At 56.7% G+C, this 23,413-nt stretch overlaps 2 protein-coding genes across 3 annotated transcripts in view; one reads left to right on the forward strand and one right to left on the reverse strand.

Moving 5' to 3' along the window:
• LOC116952257 (uncharacterized) overlaps positions 1–6,293 on the forward strand; it is a 34,151-nt gene extending 27,858 nt beyond the window's left edge. The window contains exons 10-13 of the mRNA XM_076074234.1: positions 302–423; positions 555–1,749; positions 1,879–1,950; positions 2,408–6,293. Coding sequence (XP_075930349.1) covers positions 302–423; positions 555–1,749; positions 1,879–1,950; positions 2,408–2,416 — 1,398 coding nt within the window. The 3' untranslated portion in view covers positions 2,417–6,293. The remainder of the gene's footprint in view (positions 1–301; positions 424–554; positions 1,750–1,878; positions 1,951–2,407) is intronic.
• A 2,217-nt stretch (positions 6,294–8,510) lies between these two features.
• Positions 8,511–21,301, reverse strand: TRMU (tRNA mitochondrial 2-thiouridylase). Of its 2 annotated transcripts, XM_032971581.2 has the most exons (13): positions 21,198–21,301; positions 20,521–20,666; positions 18,897–19,068; positions 17,974–18,080; positions 17,136–17,234; positions 16,379–16,551; positions 16,042–16,095; positions 15,420–15,486; positions 12,419–12,519; positions 12,045–12,093; positions 10,414–10,509; positions 9,534–9,616; positions 8,511–8,923 (listed from the first exon to the last, which is right to left on the reverse strand). In XM_032971581.2, the coding sequence occupies exons 2-13, from the start codon at positions 20,600–20,602 to the stop codon at positions 8,729–8,731; spliced, it is 1,278 nt and encodes a 425-aa protein (XP_032827472.1). In that variant the 5' UTR covers positions 20,603–20,666; positions 21,198–21,301; the 3' UTR covers positions 8,511–8,728. The 2 variants fall into 2 exon arrangements, with proteins under 2 accessions (XP_032827472.1, XP_032827473.1); XM_032971582.2 differs by lacking the exon at positions 20,521–20,666 and having other exon boundaries at positions 21,198–21,298.
• Between the last annotated feature and the right edge of the window lie 2,112 nt (positions 21,302–23,413).

Below are 23,413 nucleotides of genomic sequence, written 5' to 3' on the forward strand. Positions count from 1 at the left end.
TGGTGGTGGCCGTGAGTGGGAATCGAATTAGGGTCGCCAATTTTGTAGTGCAGCACGCGTCTGACTCATCAGCTTTGCCTGTATCCCTCCACCGATGTTCGTCTTCAGTGGGGCCGTAAGCCGCCACCTCCACAACCACTCCCCGCCTGATTTCCCACACCTTGCCGCCACGCTCCCACACACCCTTCATGCTTTTGTTCAAAAGAAGATCCGGTTCCCTGTTTGGCAGTTTCCTGCCCGCATCGGAGGACTGTCCACCCCTCGTGGTGACTCTGCACCTCTCCCACCGCCCGCCCCCCAGGTGTGCACGTTTGGCGCGCGGCAGCTGTCCCCCGGGCTGCACTCGTTCTCGCGCACGTGGGGTCACTTCCGCGTGGCCTTCTCCTGCATGGTGGAGCGCCACCTGAGCACGCACATGTGGAGGTGAGCGCCGGCCGTCGCTGTCCTTCCGCCGCCCCCTCACGCCGTCCCTCGCGCCGATCCTCGCCGCTCTTCGCCGCCCCTCGCCCCAAAAGTCCTCACCACGGCTCTCCCCTCTCCCCGTCCCGATCCAGGAGAATCCCCGCGGCGTGCGAGCCCTCGCCGCCCACAATGCCGGTCCCAGCCGCCGCCGGCACCGCGGCCGCCGCGTCCTCCTCCCGGCCCTCCCCGTCTCCCGGCAACTGCGGCAAACGCGTCGCCGCGGCGAGCGCCGTTCCGACTCCGTCCCCTCCGGCGCCACGCCGCTCGCCCGCGCCGCGCAAACCCGGCAAGTGCCGCCCCCGACCGGGGCGGCCGGCGAGCCGCGACGCGACTCCGCCGAACCCGGGCAGCGCCGCCAAGAAGAAAAAGTGCAGCGTCGCCGCCGGCGTTGCCACCGCCGCGCCCGCCGCGCCCGCCGCGCCCGCCGCGCCCGCCGTGCCCGCCGCGCCCGCCGCGCCCTCGTCTTCCGCCTCTTCCTCCTCCTCGTCGTCGGCCGCGGCCCCCGGGCCGGACGCCCCCAAACGGAACTGCGTAGCGCTGTCGAGCGGCGCCGACTCGGGATGGGTGGCGGCCGCGGCGCCGGCGGCCGCGGTGCAGCCGCCGCCGCCGCCATCGCGTCGGCGCGGTTCGCCCTCGCCGTCCTCGTCGTCCTCCTTCTCGTCGTCGTCCTCCTCCTCCTCGTCTTCGTCGTCGTCGTCGGGGTCTTCGTCCTCATGCTCCTCCTCGTCGTCGTCGTCGGCGTCGTCTCCGCGCCATCGCGGCGGAGCCGGCGGCGGCGGAGCCGGCGTCCGAAGCGGCGGGCACCGGCAGAGGGCGGGTGCCAACGCCGCCACTCCCCCGGCAACGGCCGTGGCGGCGGCGGCGGCACGTTCGCCGGCGCTCCCCAGCAAACAGCACCATCGCCATCATCACCATCACCACCACCACAACCGCCACCAGCAGCCGCAGCAGCAGCAGCGGAACCAGCCCTCTGCGGCCTACCACGCAAACTCGCACACACCGCCCTTCAAGCCGCCTGAAGGCAAGAAGGGGAAAGGTGGCGGCGGCGGCGGCGGCGGCGGTGGCGGCGGCGGTGGCGGCGGCGGCGGTGGCGGCGGCGGCGGAGGCGGCGGCGGCGGAGGTGGCGGCGAAGGCGGCGGAGGCGGCGGTGGCGTGGAGGGCCGGGCGGCGGGCCCGACCCTGAAGGCGAACAAGGTGGCGAAGGCCGTGGACATGGACTGTGTCCACGCGAGGACGCACGGAGCACGGGGCCACAGGAGCAGCGAGAGGGCGGTCGTCGGGCGGCACGTGAGGGCGCACGCATGCACGCCAAGTTCCGAGTCGCGTGTTCTTGAAGCGCGCTGCCTTGATGCGCGTGTCCTCGTGCGCCTCGTGAACGCGTGCCGGTTTTACAGAACGTGCTTTCCCTTTTGACAGGACAAGAGCACCGGCCTGGCATCTCCCGGCCGGCAGAGGCCCTCCTCCACGCCGAGCCCCCTGCACCGGCCCGTACGACCCCCCCCCCCCCCGCACCGCCCTGTCCCCCCCACCCCCCACGATCAGATTTCATTGGGATCACGGGCACAGCAGCAATCGCGGCCTACTGGCAGAGTAATGCCGGCTTGCAGGCCAGGTTGTGCACCACACAGGGACAGCGGCCACGGGGGGGTGCCCTTTTAAACGCGCGTTGAGGATACGATGCAAGCTGCTTATAAGCGTGTAAAGTAACTCTGAGTCGACCTCCCTCCGGTAGAATGGAGGGCGGCTTCTGTACAACACAACTCATTGTGTTATGAAGAAGACATTCATCGCTTGCTTTTGTTTTCTCAGCAGAGTTGTGTACTCCACGTTTGGGTCACTGCACTCCACGTTGAGTTTTTGCAACGCACGTTCTCTTTGTGCTGCACCTTGAGTCATTGTTACTGCGCGTTGAGTCACCTGTTGACGTGTCTTTTCCCGTCATCAGGCGAGGTGACGATGGCCGTTTGACACAGACGGGGAAAGGAAAAACACGACGACTAAAAACGCGAAGCAACCGACGGAGCAGTCGCCGAACGGAGCAGGCACCAAACAGCGGCTCCCCGGACAGCCCTGCCCGGCGCCGAGTTACTGCGGGACCCCGCTTGAAATCCCCCTGCTGACCGAGGACCCACCCACCCACCCCGGGGGCCCACCCACCCCGGGGGCCCACCCACCCCGGGGGCCCACCCACCCCGGGGGCCCACCCACCCCACCAAACCGTCGCTCCCGGGGTCGTCTTCATCGCCGCCCGTTTTCCACCAAAAAAAATGTACACGAACTCGGCGACGCGACGTGGCTCCTGCTGCTGCTGCTCCTGCTGCTGCTGCAACAGGGGAGGGGGACGGCACGTTTGGGGGAATTTCGCAAATCCAAGATAGCCCCGGTGGTGGGGAACTTTTGGCTGGTTTTACAGACTCGCGCGAAACACAAGTCCAAAGATGCACTCGGCGCGACACGACCCCCGCCCAGTCCGACTCCTGCCGCCGTCGTCGGCGGCGGCGGCGCCACCTCCCGGCGAGCCTCGCGCGGCAGGGGGTAAAAAGAAAATGGGACGTCGCAAGCAAGTGTTACTCCGACGCAATAACGGGGGGCGGGTGGGACCTCGAGTCGAGTTCACCGCTCTGCAGGGAGGCCGCCCGTGTCTTTCTTTCTTTCTCTGTTCTTCTGTCGCGAACATATTTCCCGTCGGTCGAGCTCGATTTTTTTTGTTTAAATAAGAAACAAACTTCTTCACCTGCTGCCTGGGGGTGAGAGCAACCCGGAGGGGGTTTCGGGGCAGAGTTGGAGTCCGCCCCCCCGTCGTTCTCCATTGGCTCGACTGCCGCGCGCGGCTGCGACTAAACCCCGAGACGCCTTTCTACCCCGCGCGCCCCGTTTTTTGCTTCGTTTAACTTATCGTGTTTTTTAATTTCCAGTGTAAATTTCAATCTCAACATGCTTGTACGAATTTAATTTAATTTTAATTTGGGGGCCGGTGGCCTCGACTGTGCGAGCGTGTGCCGCTCCCGAGCTGCTACTAACGGTTTCCTGCAGTCGACGTGTGTTCTAACGTTTGAGCCAGAATTGTTTTTTTTTTACTTTTTTCCTTTTCGCCGGTAGAAATTCGGGTGGCGGTGGGTGGGTGGGTGGGGGGCACGAGTCGTGGACACTGGGTAATCGCGCGCACAAACGCACACTCGCACGCTCGCTCGCTCCTTCTCTCTCTCTCGCTCGCTCGCTCGCTCACACAGGCAGGTCCCTGTTGCTTTCTAGAATCGCAGTTGGGGCCAAAATAAAAAAAAAACCGCTCGCAAAGATAACCCTGACAGAGAAACGACGGTCGCCGGTCGCCGGACGCTGCGGCCGGTCCACAAAAGCTCTCCGCTGCGACGAACGAACAAAAGACTCCCACCCCCCCCTCCCCCTGGCTTCGATGGGATTCGTTTGTGCTCGTCGGCGCTCCCCAAGTGCTGCGTCGATGTGTTTGCTGTCGGTCCGCGGGTGCCTGCGCACGCGACGTGTCAAGTGGCATTATGGACGCGAGTGGAGGTTTCGCGAAGCTGAGCGTGACGAGAAATCGCACTCGTGGCGGGAGACGGTACAGTCGCTTTGTTATTATTATTATTTTGTTTTTATAAATTATTGTTGTTGGAGTCGCGCACACTAAGGCAGGAACGTGAACGCTGCGTTCCTCCCAGCGTTGCGTCACGGTGCAGGTTGACCGGTTTACCCAGGCCCCGTGACGATTCACGCACACAGCCCCCCCCCCCCCCAATCTCCAAGCCATTCCATTCGTTTTATTTTGCCGCAAATCGTTTTTGTGTTTGGCCTTGGCGGTGGATTTCGAGCGCCTCCTGTGGCTGCAGGGTTTACACGACGCTAGATTTGAGTCCTCGCTTTGAATCTCGTTTTCATCGGCCACCGATGAAAACGACAAGGTGGATTTTAGTAACTTACGTTAAATCTGATTTTCGTATACGGTGGTCACCCTCGCCGCTCCGCGCTGGCGTCCGTACGAACTGCCCTCCCCACCCCCCCATTCCCTTCAACAAATCGTCGTCGTCAACAGCTGCTGGGCTCCGTCCACTGCCGGATCGGAGGCCTCCTCCCGGCACCGTCCGCTGCCGTGCGCTTCCCCCGAGGCAGGGAGTGCCCAGCGGGAGGCGGCGACGTCAGGCAAACGCCGCGGCCACCCCGTTTGTGGCGGCCACTCCGCGTGGCGCATTCCACCCCGAGGCCTGTGGAGATGATCGTAGGGGGGGAGGGGGGCAGTGTGTTTGTCGTTCAGCTCCGTGCGCGTTGTCGGTTGTTTTATTGGACATCCGTCCGGTTCACCGCGCACGACGTCCGCGTGAGTCGGTGGAGCGGGCCCCGAGTCTTACGACCGATGGTGAATTCCGGCGAGTGACCACAACCGACGTCTTGCCAAGTGCGCGTGCCCACGCTTTCGTCGGCCCGCTGGTGGATGGTGGCCTCCACAGGCCGTGCGCGGGTCTCGACCGTACTTCACCGTGCTGGTCGGTGCAGGGCGGCGAAGGTAGGCAGGGGGTAGACGTTCGGAGCGTAGGTAGAGTACAATGCTTTTTTGCTGCACCGCCCACAACGTAGCCTATAGCACCTGCTATGCATGGTGGCCACCCACTGAAAAACACGATCCAGGCTCAAAATCCCGCTTCGCTTCTGAGATCGGATGAGATTGGGCACGTGTTTTTAGGGTATGGTTATTGCTGTAATTAATGAATGCTGGGAATAGGTGTTGAGTCACTGTCGATGGGACACAGCACCTACTGAGGTATATATATACAGTACACACAGATATATACAGAGGCAAGAGGTTTTGGTCATGAATTGGCATCTTTGTCGGCCTTGATCAATCCACTGCTGGATGAAGGCCTCCCCAAGATGCCGACGTGTAACAACGCGCCTAACACCTGCACCGCTCCGTCTCTCGGTGGACGTCCTCCCCGTCGTCGTCGTCGTCATTGGCCAATTATTTCAACGTGTGGACGATTTTACGTGAAAATATTCACGAATGCTTCCAGAGTCGTCCCCTCCCCCCCCCCCCCAAAAAAAAAAAACTACTTTGGGGGACTGAGTCGCATCGCCCGCATCCGCTTGATGTTCCCGCCGCTGGTACGTCGTTCCGACAAAAATACAAAATTCGACGAAACCACGTCACGGCCAACGCGCGAGGTCCCGCCGCTATTCCGCGGTTTATTCGATTCGGCCTCGGGCAGCCGGTTTGCGTCCGCAGCCCGCATGGATTCATATTTTGGGATCTTGTCAAATTGGAAGTTTTGTCGTCGTCGTCGCTGTTGGTCGTCGTCGTAACCTTTCTCTTCTCTTGTTGCGTAAACTAAATTTATTTTATTTTCACCTTTCGTTTCTTTTGTGTGTGTAAAAAAAAAATCTCCCACCAGAACAAGCCATGTTTTATGAAATACAAAAGACCCAACGGAGTACGGCCACGCTGGAAATAGTCAAACTGGAAGCGCGTGACTTGAGGGGGGCAGCGGCAGTGGTGGAGGAGGGGGCAGTGGGGGCCCCGGGAGAGGGGTGCCCCCCCCCCACGGGAGAGGTGCCCCCCCACGGGAGAGGTGCCCCCCCACGGGAGAAGTGCCCCCCCCGAAGATGCCGCCGCTGCGGCGATGGCCCGCGAGACGGAATCGGGACGCGAACGGGCCCGGTTGGCAGCAAAAACCCCTTTGCTTCAGCGATGTACAGTTGCATTTGATTTTTTTGGTAAAGAAATATGATGTGTATATGTAGATAAATATATATTAAATAATTTATACGTTATTTATAAAAAATATGAAAATGGGGGACAAAAAAATAAAGCGATTTGAAGTCAACTCTTGTTGTGACTGCTCTTTCGTTGCGGCTGCTAACCGCTGTTCCACCGCTCCATCATCGTCCTCGACCTTGGTCAGAAGCCGTCCCGATGGTATGGTGAATCGGGCCGACTGCTCCGGGCCCAGTGCCGTGGGGGGACCCCGTGCTTTGACGTCACTGTCATACTTCTGGTTTAGTTTGAAAGCGTCGGAGGGCCCACGGTGGGGATTTGACCCGGGCCCTGAACCCCCCTATGGACAGCCCTGGTCAATCCGCTGCTGGATGAAGGCCTCCCCAAGCTGCTGACACCTTTAGCAATCCTGCGGTGCAACGATCCACCCGGTACCGACGTGCAAACTCATTCCATTGCTCCATCTCACAGGTGGATGCCCTCTTGGGCGTGTTCCATTCGTTCTGTAGATGAAATGTGAATCGAGGTGGTTGGGTGACTCGCACCAGAGGCCTGGCCAACCGCTGAGATCCTGGGTTTGAATCCAGCCGCCAATTTATTAAACTGGGTTCTCAGGTCTAGCGAGTGAGACTGCGTGAACCCGGGTCACCAATTAACGGTGTGAAAAATAATTGTGACATTGAGTTCGTTTTACTGGTAGGAACCTCCTGGTTACACCAGCCCACAGAAAATTATTGTGTCAGTCGTGCATCCAAAAATGGGAGGGCTGGGTGGAGAGGGGAGGGTGGGAGGGGCTGGGTGGGGAGGGGCTGGTCACCCCGTGGTGCCCTTATAATACTCAACGTTTAACCTACTCACGCCAGCTTGTACCCGCCCTCAGTCGGGCATATTTGCGGAATACACCACGTGGTGCCGCCGTTGACCCTGGCCACTGACCGCGCAACCCAACGTTCCTACCAGCTCCCTCCGCAGGAATGTGTTATTCGAAAGTTTCAGCTCAGATTTCGATGTTTTGGTTTTATTTCAGTTGTGTCGCAGTCCACGTGAGGAAGTGCTGCCACCTAGTGTGGACAATAAGGGACAAACCCGGGATGGATTGGATATAAAAAAATAGCTGAGCAACGTCTCCCACACATCGTCTGCCTCTGCACATACCAAAAACAAAATTACGGCTGTATCAACACAGCCCAATTGGCTCCCACGAAAGTTAACAATTTCAGCAGCATTGGCTCAACACAAGCAAACTAGAGCAGTTCGACGTTTCGTGTCTCAGCACTTAACTGCCAAGTGAACCACTGCTGGTGAACTGCCAGATGTTACAGGCAAGGGCCCTCTTTAAGACAAGGGTCAGAGTTCGACACCGTTATATAATACACTACAACACAAAAAAAAACACATTTGCGTGGTTGTTGGAGAATATTGTTATTGTTACGCTTGTTTGGAGAATGTAAGGGATGTATGGACAATGTCTAGAATTGGGGGCACGATTCCTGACTTGGGGAGCCTCCAGCAACGTCTACCTCGATTCGTAGCTTAGTGGGAAGTGGGGCCTCCGATTCTGCCTCTGTTGAAACTTTGTGAACTGAGAGCTAACTTATTTTGGTTTCTCCATTGTGAAAATAGAAGCTCCTACTGCTCGATTAAACTGCTTCAACACCTCCTTAAAATTCAAAGATCCCCTCGAACAGACTGTTGGGGGAAGTGCTGTTCGCGAGCACCAGTAAAGGGCAGATGTGTGTGGATGTCCGTGCGAGTGTGCGGATGTGCAGTGTAGCGGACAGCACGCTGTGCTACGAACCCGGCGACTCGAGTTCGATTCCCGCTCACGGCCAACACCCACTGACGATGATCTGAATCGGTCCTGGGGCCTCCCCTGGGTCGACTCAGCCTCAAATGGATACCTGGTAGCGGTGTGTGAAAACATCGCTACTGGGTCGGGCGTGGTGCTGGCCACCCACCCCCTCGTGTGCCGTTCCGGCCTTCATAGGTGCTTGCTAACAGCACTTGCCCCAACAGCCTGTTAAGGCTATACGGGGGACCTTTGTCTTTGTTGTAGGTGTGTGCCACCTGGGGGGGGGGGGGGGGCAAGGGCAGCAAATAGAAGAGGGGGGGGGACGTAGGCAGGAGGAGGCCTGCAGGGAAATGTCGTTGACCTGCGTCTCCCTCTGCAGGGAAGTTCGCAGGGGGCCCCCGGGGCCCACGGCAACATTGGAGAGCGATCGCCCGTGAGGGCGACTCGGTCCACGCTGCGTGTCGCCACGCGCGTCGGGGCAAAGCGCGTTTGCGCCACTGAGCGCGATCGGAGGAGTCGGCGTGGAACCGATGGTGGTGGTGGATCGTTACTCGCGCAACGGATTTTATTGGTACATTTTATATACACGTCTTTTTCAATTTTTAAAACAAAATATTTCACTTAAAAAAATTCCTTGCGATGGAAACGTCTCGATTGTGGTGTTGACGGGGGGGGGGGGGGGGAGTTGGGTTCCGGGTGCCGGACACGCGTCTATTACGGCCTCCCGTCAACTCATTTCAGGCTGAGCGGGCCTAGGGGATTCCCAGGCGCAGGGTGGCTGCTTGTGCGTGCGTGGGGTCGGTGTCCGTGGAGGGGTCCCAGTGTTTTGGGGGGTCCCGGTGCTGGGGGGGGTCCCCCCCTCCCCGCCGCAAGGAATAGACGGAGGGGCCCACGTGCACAATCTCTCCGCTGCCCAGACACTCGTCACCATGGTAGAACACGGCAAACTGGGGGACACGGGGGAATGGGTTTATGGGGGGACAGGGGGACGCAGGGACACGGGGGCCGTGATAGGGGGACACGGGGACATGGGGGACAGAGGGGGACAGGGAAACATGGGGGACGTAAGGACGGGGGTATGGGGATAGGGGGACACGAGGATAGGGAGACATGGAGACAGGGAGAGAGAAGGGGATAGGGACAGTGAGACGGAGGAACACGAGGGAGACATGGGGAGGGCAGAGAAGAGGAGGAGCGAGACGGCCAACGTTAAGAACACCTTTGAAGTGAAGGGTTTACATGGTGTCCCCCCAGGTGTCTCCGCGTGTCACCGCTTGTCTCTCCATGTATAACTGCGTGTCCCCACGTGTCTTCGGGTGTCTCCACGTGTCCCCTTGTGTCCTCCCGTATCCCTGCATATCCCCGCGTGTCCACGCGTGTCCGTGCGTCTCCGTGCGTGTTCCCGCGTGTCTGTGCGTGTCTGTGCGTGTCCGTGCGTGTCCGTGCGTATCCGTGCATGTTCACGCGTGTCCGTGCGTGTGTCCGTGCGTGTGTCCGTGCGTGTGTCCGTGCGTGTGTCCGTGCGTGTGTCCGTGCGTGTGTCTGTGCGTGTGTCACCTGTCCGAGCGGCGGGGCGCGTACTGGCTGGGCGAACGCGAGCCACGCGGAGCCGTCCGGCTCGAGCGTCAGGGAGCAGCGCCCTGCAGAGGTGGAGCCACAACGCGCGGGTCTGAGGCAGCGATGGTGGTGGTGATGGTGGTGGTAGTGATGGTGGTGGTAGTGATGGTGGTGGTAGTGATGGTGGTGGTTGTGATGGGGGTAATGGGGGTGATGGTGATGGTGGTAGTGATGTAGACGATGGTGGTGATGATGGTTATAGTAGTGATGGAGGTGATGGTAGTGATGTTAGTGATGGTGGCGATGGTGGCGGTGATGGCGGTGATGGTGGTGATGGTGGTGATGGTGGTCTCTCACTGAGTGGCATCTGGTGGTGATGGTGGTGATGGTGGTGATGGTAGTGATGGTGGTGATGGTGGTGATGGATGTGATGGTGGTGGTGATGGTGGTGATGGTGGTGATGGTGGTGATGGTGGTCTCTCACTGAGTGGCATCTGGTGGTGATGGTAGTGATGGTGGTGGTGATGGTGGTGATGGTGATGGTGGTCATGGTGGTGATGGTGGTGATGGTGGTGATGGTGGTGATGGTGGTGATGGTGGTCTCTCACTGAGTGGCATCTGGTGGTGATGGTAGTGATGGTGGTGATGGAAGTGATGGTGGTGATGGTGGTGATGGTAGTGATAGTGGTGATGGTGGTGATGGTAGTGATGGTGGTGGTGATGGTGGTGATGGTAGTGATGGTGACGATGATGGTGGTGATGGTGGTGATGGTGGTCTCTCACTGAGTGGCATCTGGTGGTGATGGTGGTGATGGTGGTGATGGATGTGATGGTGGTGATGGTGGTGATGGTGGTGATGGTGGTGATGGTGGTCTCTCACTGAGTGGCATCTGGTGGTGGAACCGAGCGAGCAGCTCCATCCTCCCGCTCCTCACCAGCTCCGTGGGGGGCGCCCCCCACATCCAGTGGACGCGTCCTGCACCACCATCATCACCACCATCATCATCACCACCATCAACATCACCATCAACATCACCATCATTATCACCATCATCACCACCATCAACATCAACATCACCATCACCACCATCACCACCATCACCATCATCACCATCATCATCATCACCATCATCATCATCATCACATCACCACCACCATCGACATTAACATCACCACCATCAACATTACCACCACCATCATCACCACCATCAACATCACCATCAACATCACCATCATCAACATCACCATCATGAACATCACCATCAACATCACCATCATCATCATCACCATCATCATCACCACCACCACCACCACCATCAACATCACCACCACCATCATCATCATCACATCACCACCACCATCGACATCAACATCACCACCATCAACATTACCACCACCATCATCACCACCATCATGACCCCCATTAACATCACAACCATCCCCACCACCATCGCCACCATCATTACCGCCATCACCAACATCACCACCACCTCCATCACCAACACCACCAACACCACCATCGCCACCATCAACATCATTACCGTCATCATTGGCACCCGACAACGGCTCACGTGACCCCCCCGCCCCGCCTCTTCCCCGCAACGTCACGACTGCCGGCACCACCATTCCCCTTACGGACGACCACGGACCGCGTCAAATCTTTTTGCCGTCACTCCGCCGAGTCTCCGGCCCTCGTCTCCGGACATTCACGTCGGCTGCATCGTCGACGCCCGCAGCCCTCACCCCTCCTGCTTCTAGGGCCCACCACGTCCCGGTCGACCGCCGCGGCGCCTGCGGCAGCATCGTCCGCTCTCGCCTCGACCGCGGCGGCGCCTGCGGCAGCATCGTCCGCTCTCGCCTCGACCGCGGCGGCGCCGTTCTTTACCCGAGTCGTCGTCGTCGTGGCGCTCGGCCGCCACCCTCCGCGCCCTTCACCGGCTCCCCCTCTCCCCGGCGGGACAAATTATAAAAATCGCTCGCCTTGCTCTAAGCGCCTTGTTCCGCCGACTCCCCACCGCCTCGCCTCGCTACTCTCGCCTCGAGCGGAAAGGCTCACGGCCGTAGTGACCCTACGCGGCGGCGGCGTCGCTCAGAAAATGCGCGTTGCACACCGAGGTCTCGAACCGTCACAGCCTCGCGTCGGGTTTCCCTGGTGCCGCCCCCTCGGTGCGGAGCTCTCGATGATCCCCCCCCGCTGCACATCCGCAACATCGAATGCACTCGGACTTTTAAGAAACGCCTCCAGGCCTCCCTCTGTCCGAATGCTCAGGGCTTTCGAGCAGCCCTGAGCATTGCCCCGCGCGTCTCGAGTTATCGACTTGTCTGCGTTATAAACGTCATTATTGTTCTGATCATCATCACCGTCAATATCTTCAATGTCCCTATCATCACAGACATTACCACGTGTGTGTGTGTGTGTGGTGCGTGTGTGTGTGTGCTTTGCGGGTGCTCGCTAACGGCACTTTCCCCAACAGTCTGTTCAGGCTACACGGGGGATCTTTGTCTTTGTACCTGTGCTCAGGGTGCTGTGCTGCAGTGCCGGGTGGTCATTGGACGGAGCCTGGGGAAGGGACGGAGAACCGCAGTGACAGCCATGAGGGTGCTGGGAGTGTCGCGGTGACGGTGACAAGGTGACAAGGTGAGGGTGACAAGGTGAGGATGACAAGGTGTGGGTGACAGTGCGGTGAGGGTGACAGTGCGGTGAGGGTGACAAGGTGAGGGTGACAAGGTGAGGGTGACAAGGTGAGGGTGACAAGGTGCAGTGAGGGTGACAAGGTGAGGGTGACAAGGTGAGGGTGACAAGGTGAGGGTGACAGTGCGGTGAGGATGACGCAGCGAGGGTGACGAGGCGAGCGAGGCGAGTGCGGCGAGGCGAGGTCACTCACCACGAGCACGTCGCCCGTGTCGACGTTCTTCTCCACCACAAACCACGCCGAGCGCAGCCCCCCGATCCGCGCGCGTTGCCCGACCGTCAGCAGGAACGCACCTGCAGGGCCCCCCCCCCACACACACACACGTCCACACACACACACAGCCCCACACACACACACACGTCCACATACACACAGCCCCACACACGTCCACACACACACAGCCCCACACACACACACACAGCCCCACACACACACAGCCCCACACACACACACAGCCCCACACACACACACACAGCCCCACACACACACACACACAGCCCCACACACACACACGTCCACACACACACAGCCCCACACACACACACACAGCCCCACACACACACAGCCCCACACACACACACACACAGCCCCACACACACACGCACACAGCCCCACACACACACACACACACGTCCACATACACACAGCCCCACACACACACACACGTCCACACACACACAGCCCCACACACACACACACGTCCACATACACACAGCTATGTACGTGCTGTGTCTGTATTGTGTGTACGTGCTGTCTGTATTGTGTACGTGCTGTGTCTGTATTATGTACGTGCTGTGTCTGTATTATGTACGTGCTGTGTCTGTATTATGTACGTGCTGTGTCTGTATTGTGTGTACGTGCTGTGTCTGTATTGTGTGTACGTGCTGTGTCTGTATTGTGTGTACGTGCTGTGTCTGTATTGTGTGTACGTGCTGTGTCTGTATTGTGTGTACGTGCTGTCTGTATTGTGTGTACGTGCTGTCTGTATTGTGTGTACGTGCTGTGTCTGTATTATGTACGTGCTGTGTCTGTATTATGTACGTGCTGTGTCTGTATTGTGTGTACGTGCTGTCTGTATTGTGTGTACGTGCTGCCTGTATTGTGTGTACGTGCTGTCTGTATTGTGTGTACGTGCTGTCTGTATTGTGTGTACGTGCTGTCTGTATTGTGTGTACGTGCTGTCTGTATTGTGTGTACGTGCTGTCTGTATTGTGTGTACGTGCTGTCTGTATTGTGTGTACGTGCTGTGTCTGTATTGTGTGTACGTGCTGTATGTATTGTGTGTACGTGCTGTGTCTGTATTGTGTGTACGTGCTGTATGTATTGTGTGTACGTGCTGTGTCTGTATTGTGTGTACGTGCTGTCTGTATTGTGTGTACATGCTGTGTCTGTATTGTGTGTACGTGCTGTCTGTATTGTGTGTACGTGCTGTGTCTGTATTGTGTGTACGTGCTGTCTGTATTGCGTGTACATGCTGTCTGTATTGTGTGTACGTGCTGTCTGTATTGTGTGTACGTGCTGTCTGTATTGTGTACGTGCTGTCTGTATTGTGTGTACGTGCTGTCTGTATTGTGTGTACATGCTGTGTCTGTATTGTGTGTACGTGCTGTCTGTATTGTGTGTACGTGCTGTGTCTGTATTGTGTGTACGTGCTGTCTGTATTGCGTGTACATGCTGTCTGTATTGTGTGTACGTGCTGTCTCTGTATTGTGTGTACGTGCTGTCTGTATTGTGTGTACGTGCTGTGTCTGTATTGTGTGTACGTGCTGTATGTATTGTGTGTACGTGCTGTCTGTATTGTGTGTACGTGCTGTCTGTATTGTGTGTACGTGCTGTCTGTATTGTGTGTACGTGCTGTGTCTGTATTGTGTGTACGTGCTGTATGTATTGTGTGTACGTGCTGTATGTATTGTGTGTACGTGCTGTGTCTGTATTGTGTGTACGTGCTGTCTGTATTGTGTGTACATGCTGTGTCTGTATTGTGTGTACGTGCTGTCTGTATTGTGTGTACGTGCTGTGTCTGTATTGTGTGTATGTGCTGTCTGTATTGCGTGTACGTGCTGTCTGTATTGTGTGTACGTGCTGTCTGTATTGTGTGTACGTGCTGTCTGTATTGTGTACGTGCTGTCTGTATTGTGTGTACGTGCTGTCTGTATTGTGTGTACGTGCTGTCTGTATTGTGTGTACGTGCTGTGTCTGTATTGTGTGTACGTGCTGTCTGTATTGCGTGTACATGCTGTCTGTATTGTGTGTACGTGCTGTCTCTGTATTGTGTGTACGTGCTGTCTGTATTGTGTGTACGTGCTGTGTCTGTATTGTGTGTACGTGCTGTATGTATTGTGTGTACGTGCTGTATGTATTGTGTGTACGTGCTGTCTGTATTGTGTGTACGTGCTGTCTGTATTGTGTGTACGTGCTGTCTGTATTGTGTGTACGTGCTGTCTGTATTGTGTGTACGTGCTGTCTGTATTGTGTATGTGCTGTCTGTATTGTGTGTACGTGCTGTCTGTATTGTGTGTACGTGCTGTCTGTATTGTGTGTACGTGCTGTCTGTATTGTGTGTACGTGCTGTCTGTATTGTGTGTACGTGCTGTGTCTGTATTGTGTGTACGTGCTGTATGTATTGTGTGTACGTGCTGTGTCTGTATTGTGTGTACGTGCTGTATGTATTGTGTGTACGTGCTGTGTCTGTATTGTGTGTACGTGCTGTCTGTATTGTGTGTACATGCTGTGTCTGTATTGTGTGTACGTGCTGTCTGTATTGTGTGTACGTGCTGTGTCTGTATTGTGTGTACATGCTGTCTGTATTGCGTGTACATGCTGTCTGTATTGTGTGTACGTGCTGTCTCTGTATTGTGTGTACGTGCTGTCTGTATTGTGTGTACGTGCTGTGTCTGTATTGTGTGTACGTGCTGTATGTATTGTGTGTACGTGCTGTCTGTATTGTGTGTACGTGCTGTCTGTATTGTGTGTACGTGCTGTCTGTATTGCGTGTACGTGCTGTCTGTATTGTGTGTACGTGCTGTGTCTGTATTTTGTGTACGTGCTGTGTCTGTATTGTGTGTACATGCTGTCTGTATTGTGTACGTGCTGTCTGTATTGTGTGTACGTGCTGTCTGTATTGTGTGTGCGTGCTGTCTGTATTTTGTGTGCGCTGTGTCCGCGCTGCTGTTGCCAGCGTGGCTCCGTGCACCTTTGTGTTGCCCCAAGATGCGACCGTCCTCCATCGACACAAAGTTCCCGGGACGGGGCTCCAGGTACTGGCACCAACGGGAACGCACAGTGCCATCAACACCCACGTACCCCCTCCTCCTCCTCTTCCTCTCATCATCATCAACATCATCCTCCTCTCATCATCATCATCAACATTCTCCTTATCATCATCAACATTCTCCTTCATCAGCATCCTCAACTTAGAACGCGCTGCCGCACGGTATCCACTCATCGCTCTCGTAGAGACGACTCTGCTAGAGAGAGAGAACGACTCTGCTAGAGAGAGAGGACGACTCAGAGAGAGAGAGAGGACGACTCAGCTAGAGAGAGGACGACTCAGCTAGAGAGAGGGTGACTCAGATAGAGAGAGGACTCAGCTAGAGAGAGGGCGACTCAGATAGAGGACGACTCAGATAGAGAGAGGACGACTCAGAGAGAGGACGACTCAGAGAGAGAGAGGACGACTCAGATAGAGAGAGGACGACTCAGAGAGAGGACGACTCAGAGAGAGAGAGGGCGACTCAGATAGAGAGAGGACGACTCAGAGAGAGAGAGGACGACTCAGAGAGAGAGGCGACCAGTCCCGGCTGCGCTCCGCTCACCTCCAGCAGGAAGTTCTCAAACTTCCTCTTCCCGATGAAGCACATCCCGACACTCTGCGGACGGAGACGGTGAGAGGCAATCTCAGATTTCTCCTGCACGGTGATCGCGCCGCAGCCTAGCGGATCACCCCCCCCCCCACGCGGATCACCCCCCCCCCCACGCGGATCACCCCCCACGTGGATCACCCCCCCCCCCCACCACGCGGATCACCCCCCCCCCCCCACGCGGATCGCCCCCCCGTCAAAGCGATGCGGCCGGCAGCACGCCGCCCCGACGGCTCAACCCTCGAAACCGGCGTGCCGAGTTCCATCCCCGGCCGTGGCGGGCGGCCCGCACCTCTCTGCGCTGCAGCACGTGGTTGAGGCCGGCCTGGGCGGCCACTCGCCTGACGACGGCCTTGGGCAGGCCGCCCACGGGGAAGAGTGCGTGGCGCAGGGCGCGCGCCGGCACCTGGCTGAGGAAGAACGTCTGGTCTTTCACGGGGTCCGCGGAGACGAGCAACCGCACACCTAAGTGGGCAGAGGTGCACGGGGAGGGGAGAGACACGGGGAGGAGAGAGACACGGGGAGGAGACACGGGGAGGAGAGAGACACGGGTATGAGAGACAAGGGGAGGAGAGAGACACGGGGAGGAGAGAGACACGGGGAGGGGAGAGACACGGGGAGGGGAGAGACACGGGGAGGGGAGAGACACGGGGAGGGGAGAGACACGGGGAGGAGAGAGACAAGGGGAGGAGAGAGACACGGGGAGGAGAGAGACACGGGGAGGAGTCAGATATGGGAGGAGAGAGACACGGGGAGAAGAGAGACACGGGGAGGGGAGAGACACGGAAAGGAGCGAGGCACGGGTTGGGGACAGAGAGACACGGGGAGGGGAGAGACACAACAGCAGGGTGTTGCCGTCCACGTGCCCGTCCGTCAGCGTGCGTGGGCTGACGGCGCTTGTGCCAGGCCACGGCCTCAAGCGCCGTGGTGACGTCACCGCCACTTAGTGGCGAATGGCGGCTGCTGCTGCTGTCGTTGTTGTTGTGGGCTGAGAGAGCGGTGGCGCAGCGACCCGTGTCGGGGGTGGAGGTTGGAGAGCGAGCGCTCACCGCGTGGCGGGTCCCCGCCGGCGCCGTACGTCTGCCCCAGCACCGCCTCCTCCTCCAGCGAGGTGCGCGCGTAGTGGCCCGTCGCCACCGCGTCCGCGCCTGCATCGCTCGTCCACGACCGCGACCAAACGAAAGATCCCCCGCGGAGGCTCAACAGAGCGCTGGGGGCAAGTGCCGTCAGCGAGCAGCGCCTATGAACGACGGCACGGCGCACGAGGGGGTGGGTGGCCCAGCACCACGCCCGGCCGCCTTTGTCTCCCCAGTGGCGATGTTAACACGCCGCACCGGGTACTCATTTGAGGCGGAGTGGACCTAGTGGAGGGCCCAGGACCGGTTCGGATAATCGTCACCGGGTGTTGGCCGTGAGCGGGAATCGAACTCGGGTCGCCGGGTTCACAGCACAGCACGGTAACCGCTACACCACCGCTCCCCACCACAACCACCACAACCACCACCACAAACACCGTGGCAGATACAGCAACCGCTTCCACGGCAGCCAGCCCAGCAACAACGCGGCGTTGCCTGTCACCTTCATTACACGCTTAGAGACCCCTCCCATCGACTCTCTTCCCAAGCTCTTCATGTTGATAGTTGTCCTAATAACTTTGCTCAATGCAAGAAAATGTGTTAAGCTCTTTACAAATACAACTTTCATAATGTGGTGGTGGTGGTCGTGCCGGTGGCAGTGGAGGTAGCGGTGTTGGTGGAGGAGGTGGTGGTGGTTGGTGGTGGTGGCGGTGGTGGTGGAGGTCGTGGTAGTGGCAGTGGAGATAGTGGTCGTGGTGGAGGAGATGGTGGTCGTGGTGGTCGTGGTGGTCGTGGTGGTGGATGATCTTACCGAGTCGCTCCATTGCGAACTGCAGCAGGTGGTGGAACTTGATGTGCCGGTTGCACAGGATGTCTGGGTTGGGGGTCCTTCCTCCCTCGTAGCCTCTCAGCATCGCACTGGCATGCCACCGCACACACCGCATGAGCCATACACACCGCACACAACACACACACCATACACACCACACACACTGCACACACCGCACACACCGTACAAGCCACACACACCACACACACCGCACACACCACACACACCGCACACACCACACACACCGCACGAGCCGCACACACCACACACACCGCACACACCACACGAGCCATCATCGCCGTCACCGTCATTCATTTATCATCATGGCGATCACCATCGCAGTCATCATCACTGCCATCGCTACGATCATCGCAGTCATTCGCCATCATCACCACCGCCGTCTTCATGCGCATCAGCATTCTCAACCGCCGTCATCGCCCTCGTCCTTAACATCATCGACTGGCATCACGGTTGCGGCAAATTGCTGCCGTTGGCGGTTGTAGCTGCGGTGGTGGTCGTGGCGTTGGCGGTCGTTGTGGTGTTTGTCTCTGGGGTGGGGGGTGATTGTGACGGCGGTCGTGGCGGTGACCTTGCTTGGTAGCTGTGGCTGTAATCACGGTGCCTACGAGCGGACGGTCGTTGCGCGTTGGTGCGGTTTTTGCGGTGGCGGCGGTGACGGTGACAGCGGTGACAGCGGTGACAGCGGTGGCGTCGACGGTGACAGAGGCGGCGGTGGCCGTGACGGTGGCGGTGACAGCGGCGGTGACGGTAGCGATGGCTGTGACGGTGGCGGTGACGGCAGTGGCGGTGGCCCTGACGGTGGCGGTGACAGCGGCGGTGGCTGTGACGGTGGCTGTGACGGTGGCGGTGACAGCGGTGACGATGGTTGTGGTTGCGGGTCCCACCTGAACACATCGTGCCAGTACTCCTTGACGAAGCTGACCTCCCGGAACGGCACGTCGAGCTGGTCGCACACGCGGCGCGCGTCGTCACGGTCACGGTCCCCGGAGCAGGGCCCAGCCGCCACCTCGTCCGCCCGGTCCCAGTTCCTCATGAACACCCCGGTCACGCGGTGACCTGGAACACGGGGACAGGGAACGCCCCGGTCACGCGATGACCTGGAACACGGGGACAGGGAACGCCCCGGTCACGTGGTGACCTGGAACACGAGGAACAGGGAACGCCCCGGTCACGCGGTGACCTGGAACACGGGGAACAGGTGTTTTTTTTATGTAACTCTCATCGGGGGTCACCACCCCACCCCCACCCCAGGGCAGTAAACGGGGTGCAGTCTCCCTCACTCGTCGGACACTCTGCCTCCCCACGTTCAAGAAGGGCCATTGCTCGAAACGTCGCCCGTTTGCCTCGTCGGGACACAACGCAGTGCTGTTGTTTTTCACGAGTATGTACACAGTTGTTGTGAGTGGGTGCCAACAGGACTGTATCTGTGCACAACTCTTCATATTGACACCAAAGACAAAGATACGCCCCCCCCCCTGTGTAGCCTTAACAGACTGTTGGGGCAAGTGCTGTTAGCGAGCACCACCTCTGAAGGCCGGTCAAGGCACGGCTCACAGAGAGGGCGACTCTTGTGACCATACTTCACCACGCCGGTCAAGGCTCACAGCGACTCAGTGACCATACTTCACCACGCTGGTCAAGGCTCACAGCGACTCAGTGACCATACTTCACCACGCCGGTCAAGGCCCACAGCGACTCAGTGACCATACTTCACCACGCCGGTCAAGACTCACAGAGACTCAGTGACCATACTTCACCACGCCGGTCAAGACTCACAGCGACTCAGTGACCATACTTCACCACGCCGGTCAAGACTCACAGAGACTCGGTGACCATACTTCACCACGCCGGTCAAGGCTCACAGCGACTCAGTGACCATACTTCACCAAGCCGGTCAAGGCTCACAGAGACTCAGTGACCATACTTCACCACGCCGGTCAAGACTCACAGCGACTCAGTGACCATACTTCACCACGCCGGTCAAGACTCACAGCGACTCAGTGACCAACCTTCACCACGCCAGTCAAGACTCACAGAGACTCGGTGACCATACTTCACCACGCCGGTCAAGGCTCACAGCGACTCAGTGACCATACTTCACCACGCCGGTCAAGACTCACAGAGACTCGGTGACCATACTTCACCACGCCGGTCAAGGCTCACAGCGACTCAGTGACATACTTCACCAAGCCGGTCAAGGCTCACAGAGACTCAGTGACCATACTTCACCACGCCGGTCAAGACTCACAGCGACTCAGTGACCATACTTCACCACGCCGGTCAAGACTCACAGCGACTCGGTGACCAACCTTCACCACGCCGGTCAAGACTCACAGAGACTCGGTGACCATACTTCACCACGCCGGTCAAGACTCACAGAGACTCGGTGACCATACTTCACCACGCCGGTCAAGACTCACAGAGACTCGGTGACCATACTTCACCACGCCGGTTAAGGCTCACAGCGACTCAGTGACCATACTTCACCACGCCGGTCAAGGCTCTCACCGCGTCTCTTCATGAGCAAGGCCGCTACGGCGCTGTCCACCCCTCCCGACACCGCCACCGCCACGTGCCGAGTCGACCCCATGGCAGCGGCGAGCCGCGATTCCTCCAACTCGCTCGGGGTAACTCCACCAGGGGTGGTGGGGTAACTACACAGGAGAGAGAGTTAGAGGGGTAACTACACAGGAGAGAGAGAGAGTTAGAGGGGTAACTACACAGGAGTTAGTGAGGTAACTACACAGGAGAGAGAGAGTTAGTGAGGTAACTACACAGGAGAGTGTTAGAGGGGTAACTACACAGGAGTTAGTGAGGTAACTACACAGGAGAGAGAGAGTTAGAGAGTTAGTGAGGTAACTACACAGGAGAGAGAGAGTTAGAGGGATAACTACACAGGAGAGAGAGTTAGAGGGGTAACTACACAGGAGTTAGTGAGGTAACTACACAGGAGAGAGAGAGTTAGTGAGGTAACTACACAGGAGAGAGAGAGAGTTAGAGAGTTAGAGGGGTAACTACACAGGAGAGGGATAACTACACAGGAGAGAGAGTTAGAGGGGTAACTACACAGGAGTTAGTGAGGTAAATACACAGAAGAGAGAGAGTTTGTGAGGTAACTACACAGGAGAGAGAGTTAGAGAGTTAGAGGGGTAACTACACAGGAGAGAGAGAGTTAGAGGGATAACCTTGTAACGCGCGGCTCACGAAGGGAGCCTCGCTTTGGATTTCCCAGCGCGCATCGGCGCCGTCCCCTCCTCCCATTGGTTCGCGTCACGAGCGGCCACGCGGGCGCAGCCCCTGCAAGTGCCGCCTCTAAATCACGTGGCACTCCCCGCCACGCCCCCGCCACGCCCCCGCCCCACCACGACAACGAGCAGCAACAAACAGCACTCTTGTGCTGGAGGAGTGAGAGGGGAAGATGGTGAAAGAGAAGCGAGGTGGCATGCAGTGTGGTGAGCGGGTGTGGATGTGTGACCGGTACCAGTGATGTCAAGATCGGCCTCTGTGGAGGAGGCTCGTGAAGGACGCTGCTACTGGGCAAGTTGGAGTCAGTCGGCCTCCAACAACAACGGAGGGCGGAGGAGCGACGCTCACAACAACGAGCGGAGCGCCGGGTGACTAAAGCACAGTTTCAGTTTATTTATTTTGGTATAGCCCTGTGAGCCATTCGGCTCTTGAATCGGGTGCAACCAAAACAAACAAAAAAAACAAAAATACGAACAAGAAAAACATTTTAAACAGAAAATCCATGAAAAAAACAGCAAAATATTCCTGAAAAAAGCACTGTACACCAACGCTGTGTGCAAAAATCCCAGTGAGATGCAAGTCAAACAACAACAACAACAACCACAAGACAACTTAGATTAAGGCCATCAGTCTAACTCCGTACTACAACAAAACAAACATGTCCAAACCAAAAAACGTTTTCGAAATCACCAAAAAAATAAAGCCATAATTGCAACGTAACAGTGATCACAGGGACTGTGACCGACTTTTTACAATAAACTACATAAATAACATGTAACACCAAATCCTAGAGCCATAGCTGGCTGCATGAGTTACTCCACAACAACAGAAGCATCAGTCGGAGTATCAAATTTTTCAATACAGCTTTGAGATCAGCACGCTAAATCAAAATACAGATAATACTTTGCAGCGTCATCCGGAGCGAAAACATTTTATTTTATTTTACGCCAATGAACAGCAGTGGCAGCTAGGGTTGTACAACTCCTCTAGAGCAGTTTTGAGTGAAGATCTCATAGGTAGTGATTCAAGTTGCAGTTTATTGGCAATATCATTCCAGACCCTGGGGGCATCAATAGCAAAGGCCCTTCCTCCAGGTTTTGTACAGCAATAGGGAATGTGAAGCTGGTAAATGAGCCAAGACCTGAGGTCGAATTTGTTCTTTGAAACAGAGAGGACATCCAGCAAGTAGTCTGCGGATTTTTTTGTAAGTACATCGTGAATAAATAATATCTGGTGCACAAGCCGTCGAACATTAAGAGATGTTAAGTTTGACCCAATGTAGATATCACAGTCCTATATGGGCAGTTCAATGTAAATCTTAAGGCCGAGTGATAGATGGAATCAAACTTCTTCAGTAAAGTACTTGGGGCTGATTTATACACGATGTCACAGTAGTCAAGTAGAGGCAGTATGGTAGCTTTTATCAATTCCAAACGGAACATTGGGGGGAAGCAGTGCTTATGTCGATACAGAAAACCAATTTTTACTTTTGTCTTTTTACCAATATAATCAATGTGATCTTCAAAATTCAGTTTTGAATCCAGGATGACCCCAAGATACTTATAGATCTTGACTTGCTCGATTTGATAATTATTTAAGGAATGTAATTGGGGAAAAATAACTTCCTGATTTAGTCCTGGTGAGAAGCATAGCACCTTGGTTTTGGAGGTATTCAGGACTAGTTTAAGAGCAACTAGCTGATGTTGTAGTTTGTTAAAATCACCCTGTAGCTTAGCAATCATCGTCATCCAGAGAGCGGCCAGCAGTAATCAGTATCGTGTCATCTGCTAAAAAAATTACCCTGGAATGATCCAGGTCAGTGCCCAAGTTATTGACATAAAGAGAGAACAAAAGGGGGCCGAGGATGGAACCCTGTGGAACCCATTTTGTTATCTTAACACTGTTTGACCTCCAACCATCTGTGAATACAGTTTGGGTGCGAGAAAACAGGTAATTTTGTAACCATTTTACTGCGTTTTCGGAAAAACCGAGGCAACTTAGTTTACTAAGTAGGGTGTTGTGGTCTACTGTATCAAAAGCTTTGGACAGGCCTAGAAAAAGACAGGCACAGTACTGCTTATTATCAAGGCTACTGTAAATTTGATTCAGAGAGTCTAATGCAGCAGATGTGGTGCTGTATTTTTTTCAGAACCCA

Source organism: Petromyzon marinus, chromosome 46 (assembly GCF_048934315.1).
Source record: "Petromyzon marinus isolate PM22_M1 ecotype Great Lakes invasive population chromosome 46, UKy_Petmar_22M1.pri1.0, whole genome shotgun sequence".
Lineage (NCBI taxonomy): Eukaryota > Metazoa > Chordata > Hyperoartia > Petromyzontiformes > Petromyzontidae > Petromyzon > Petromyzon marinus.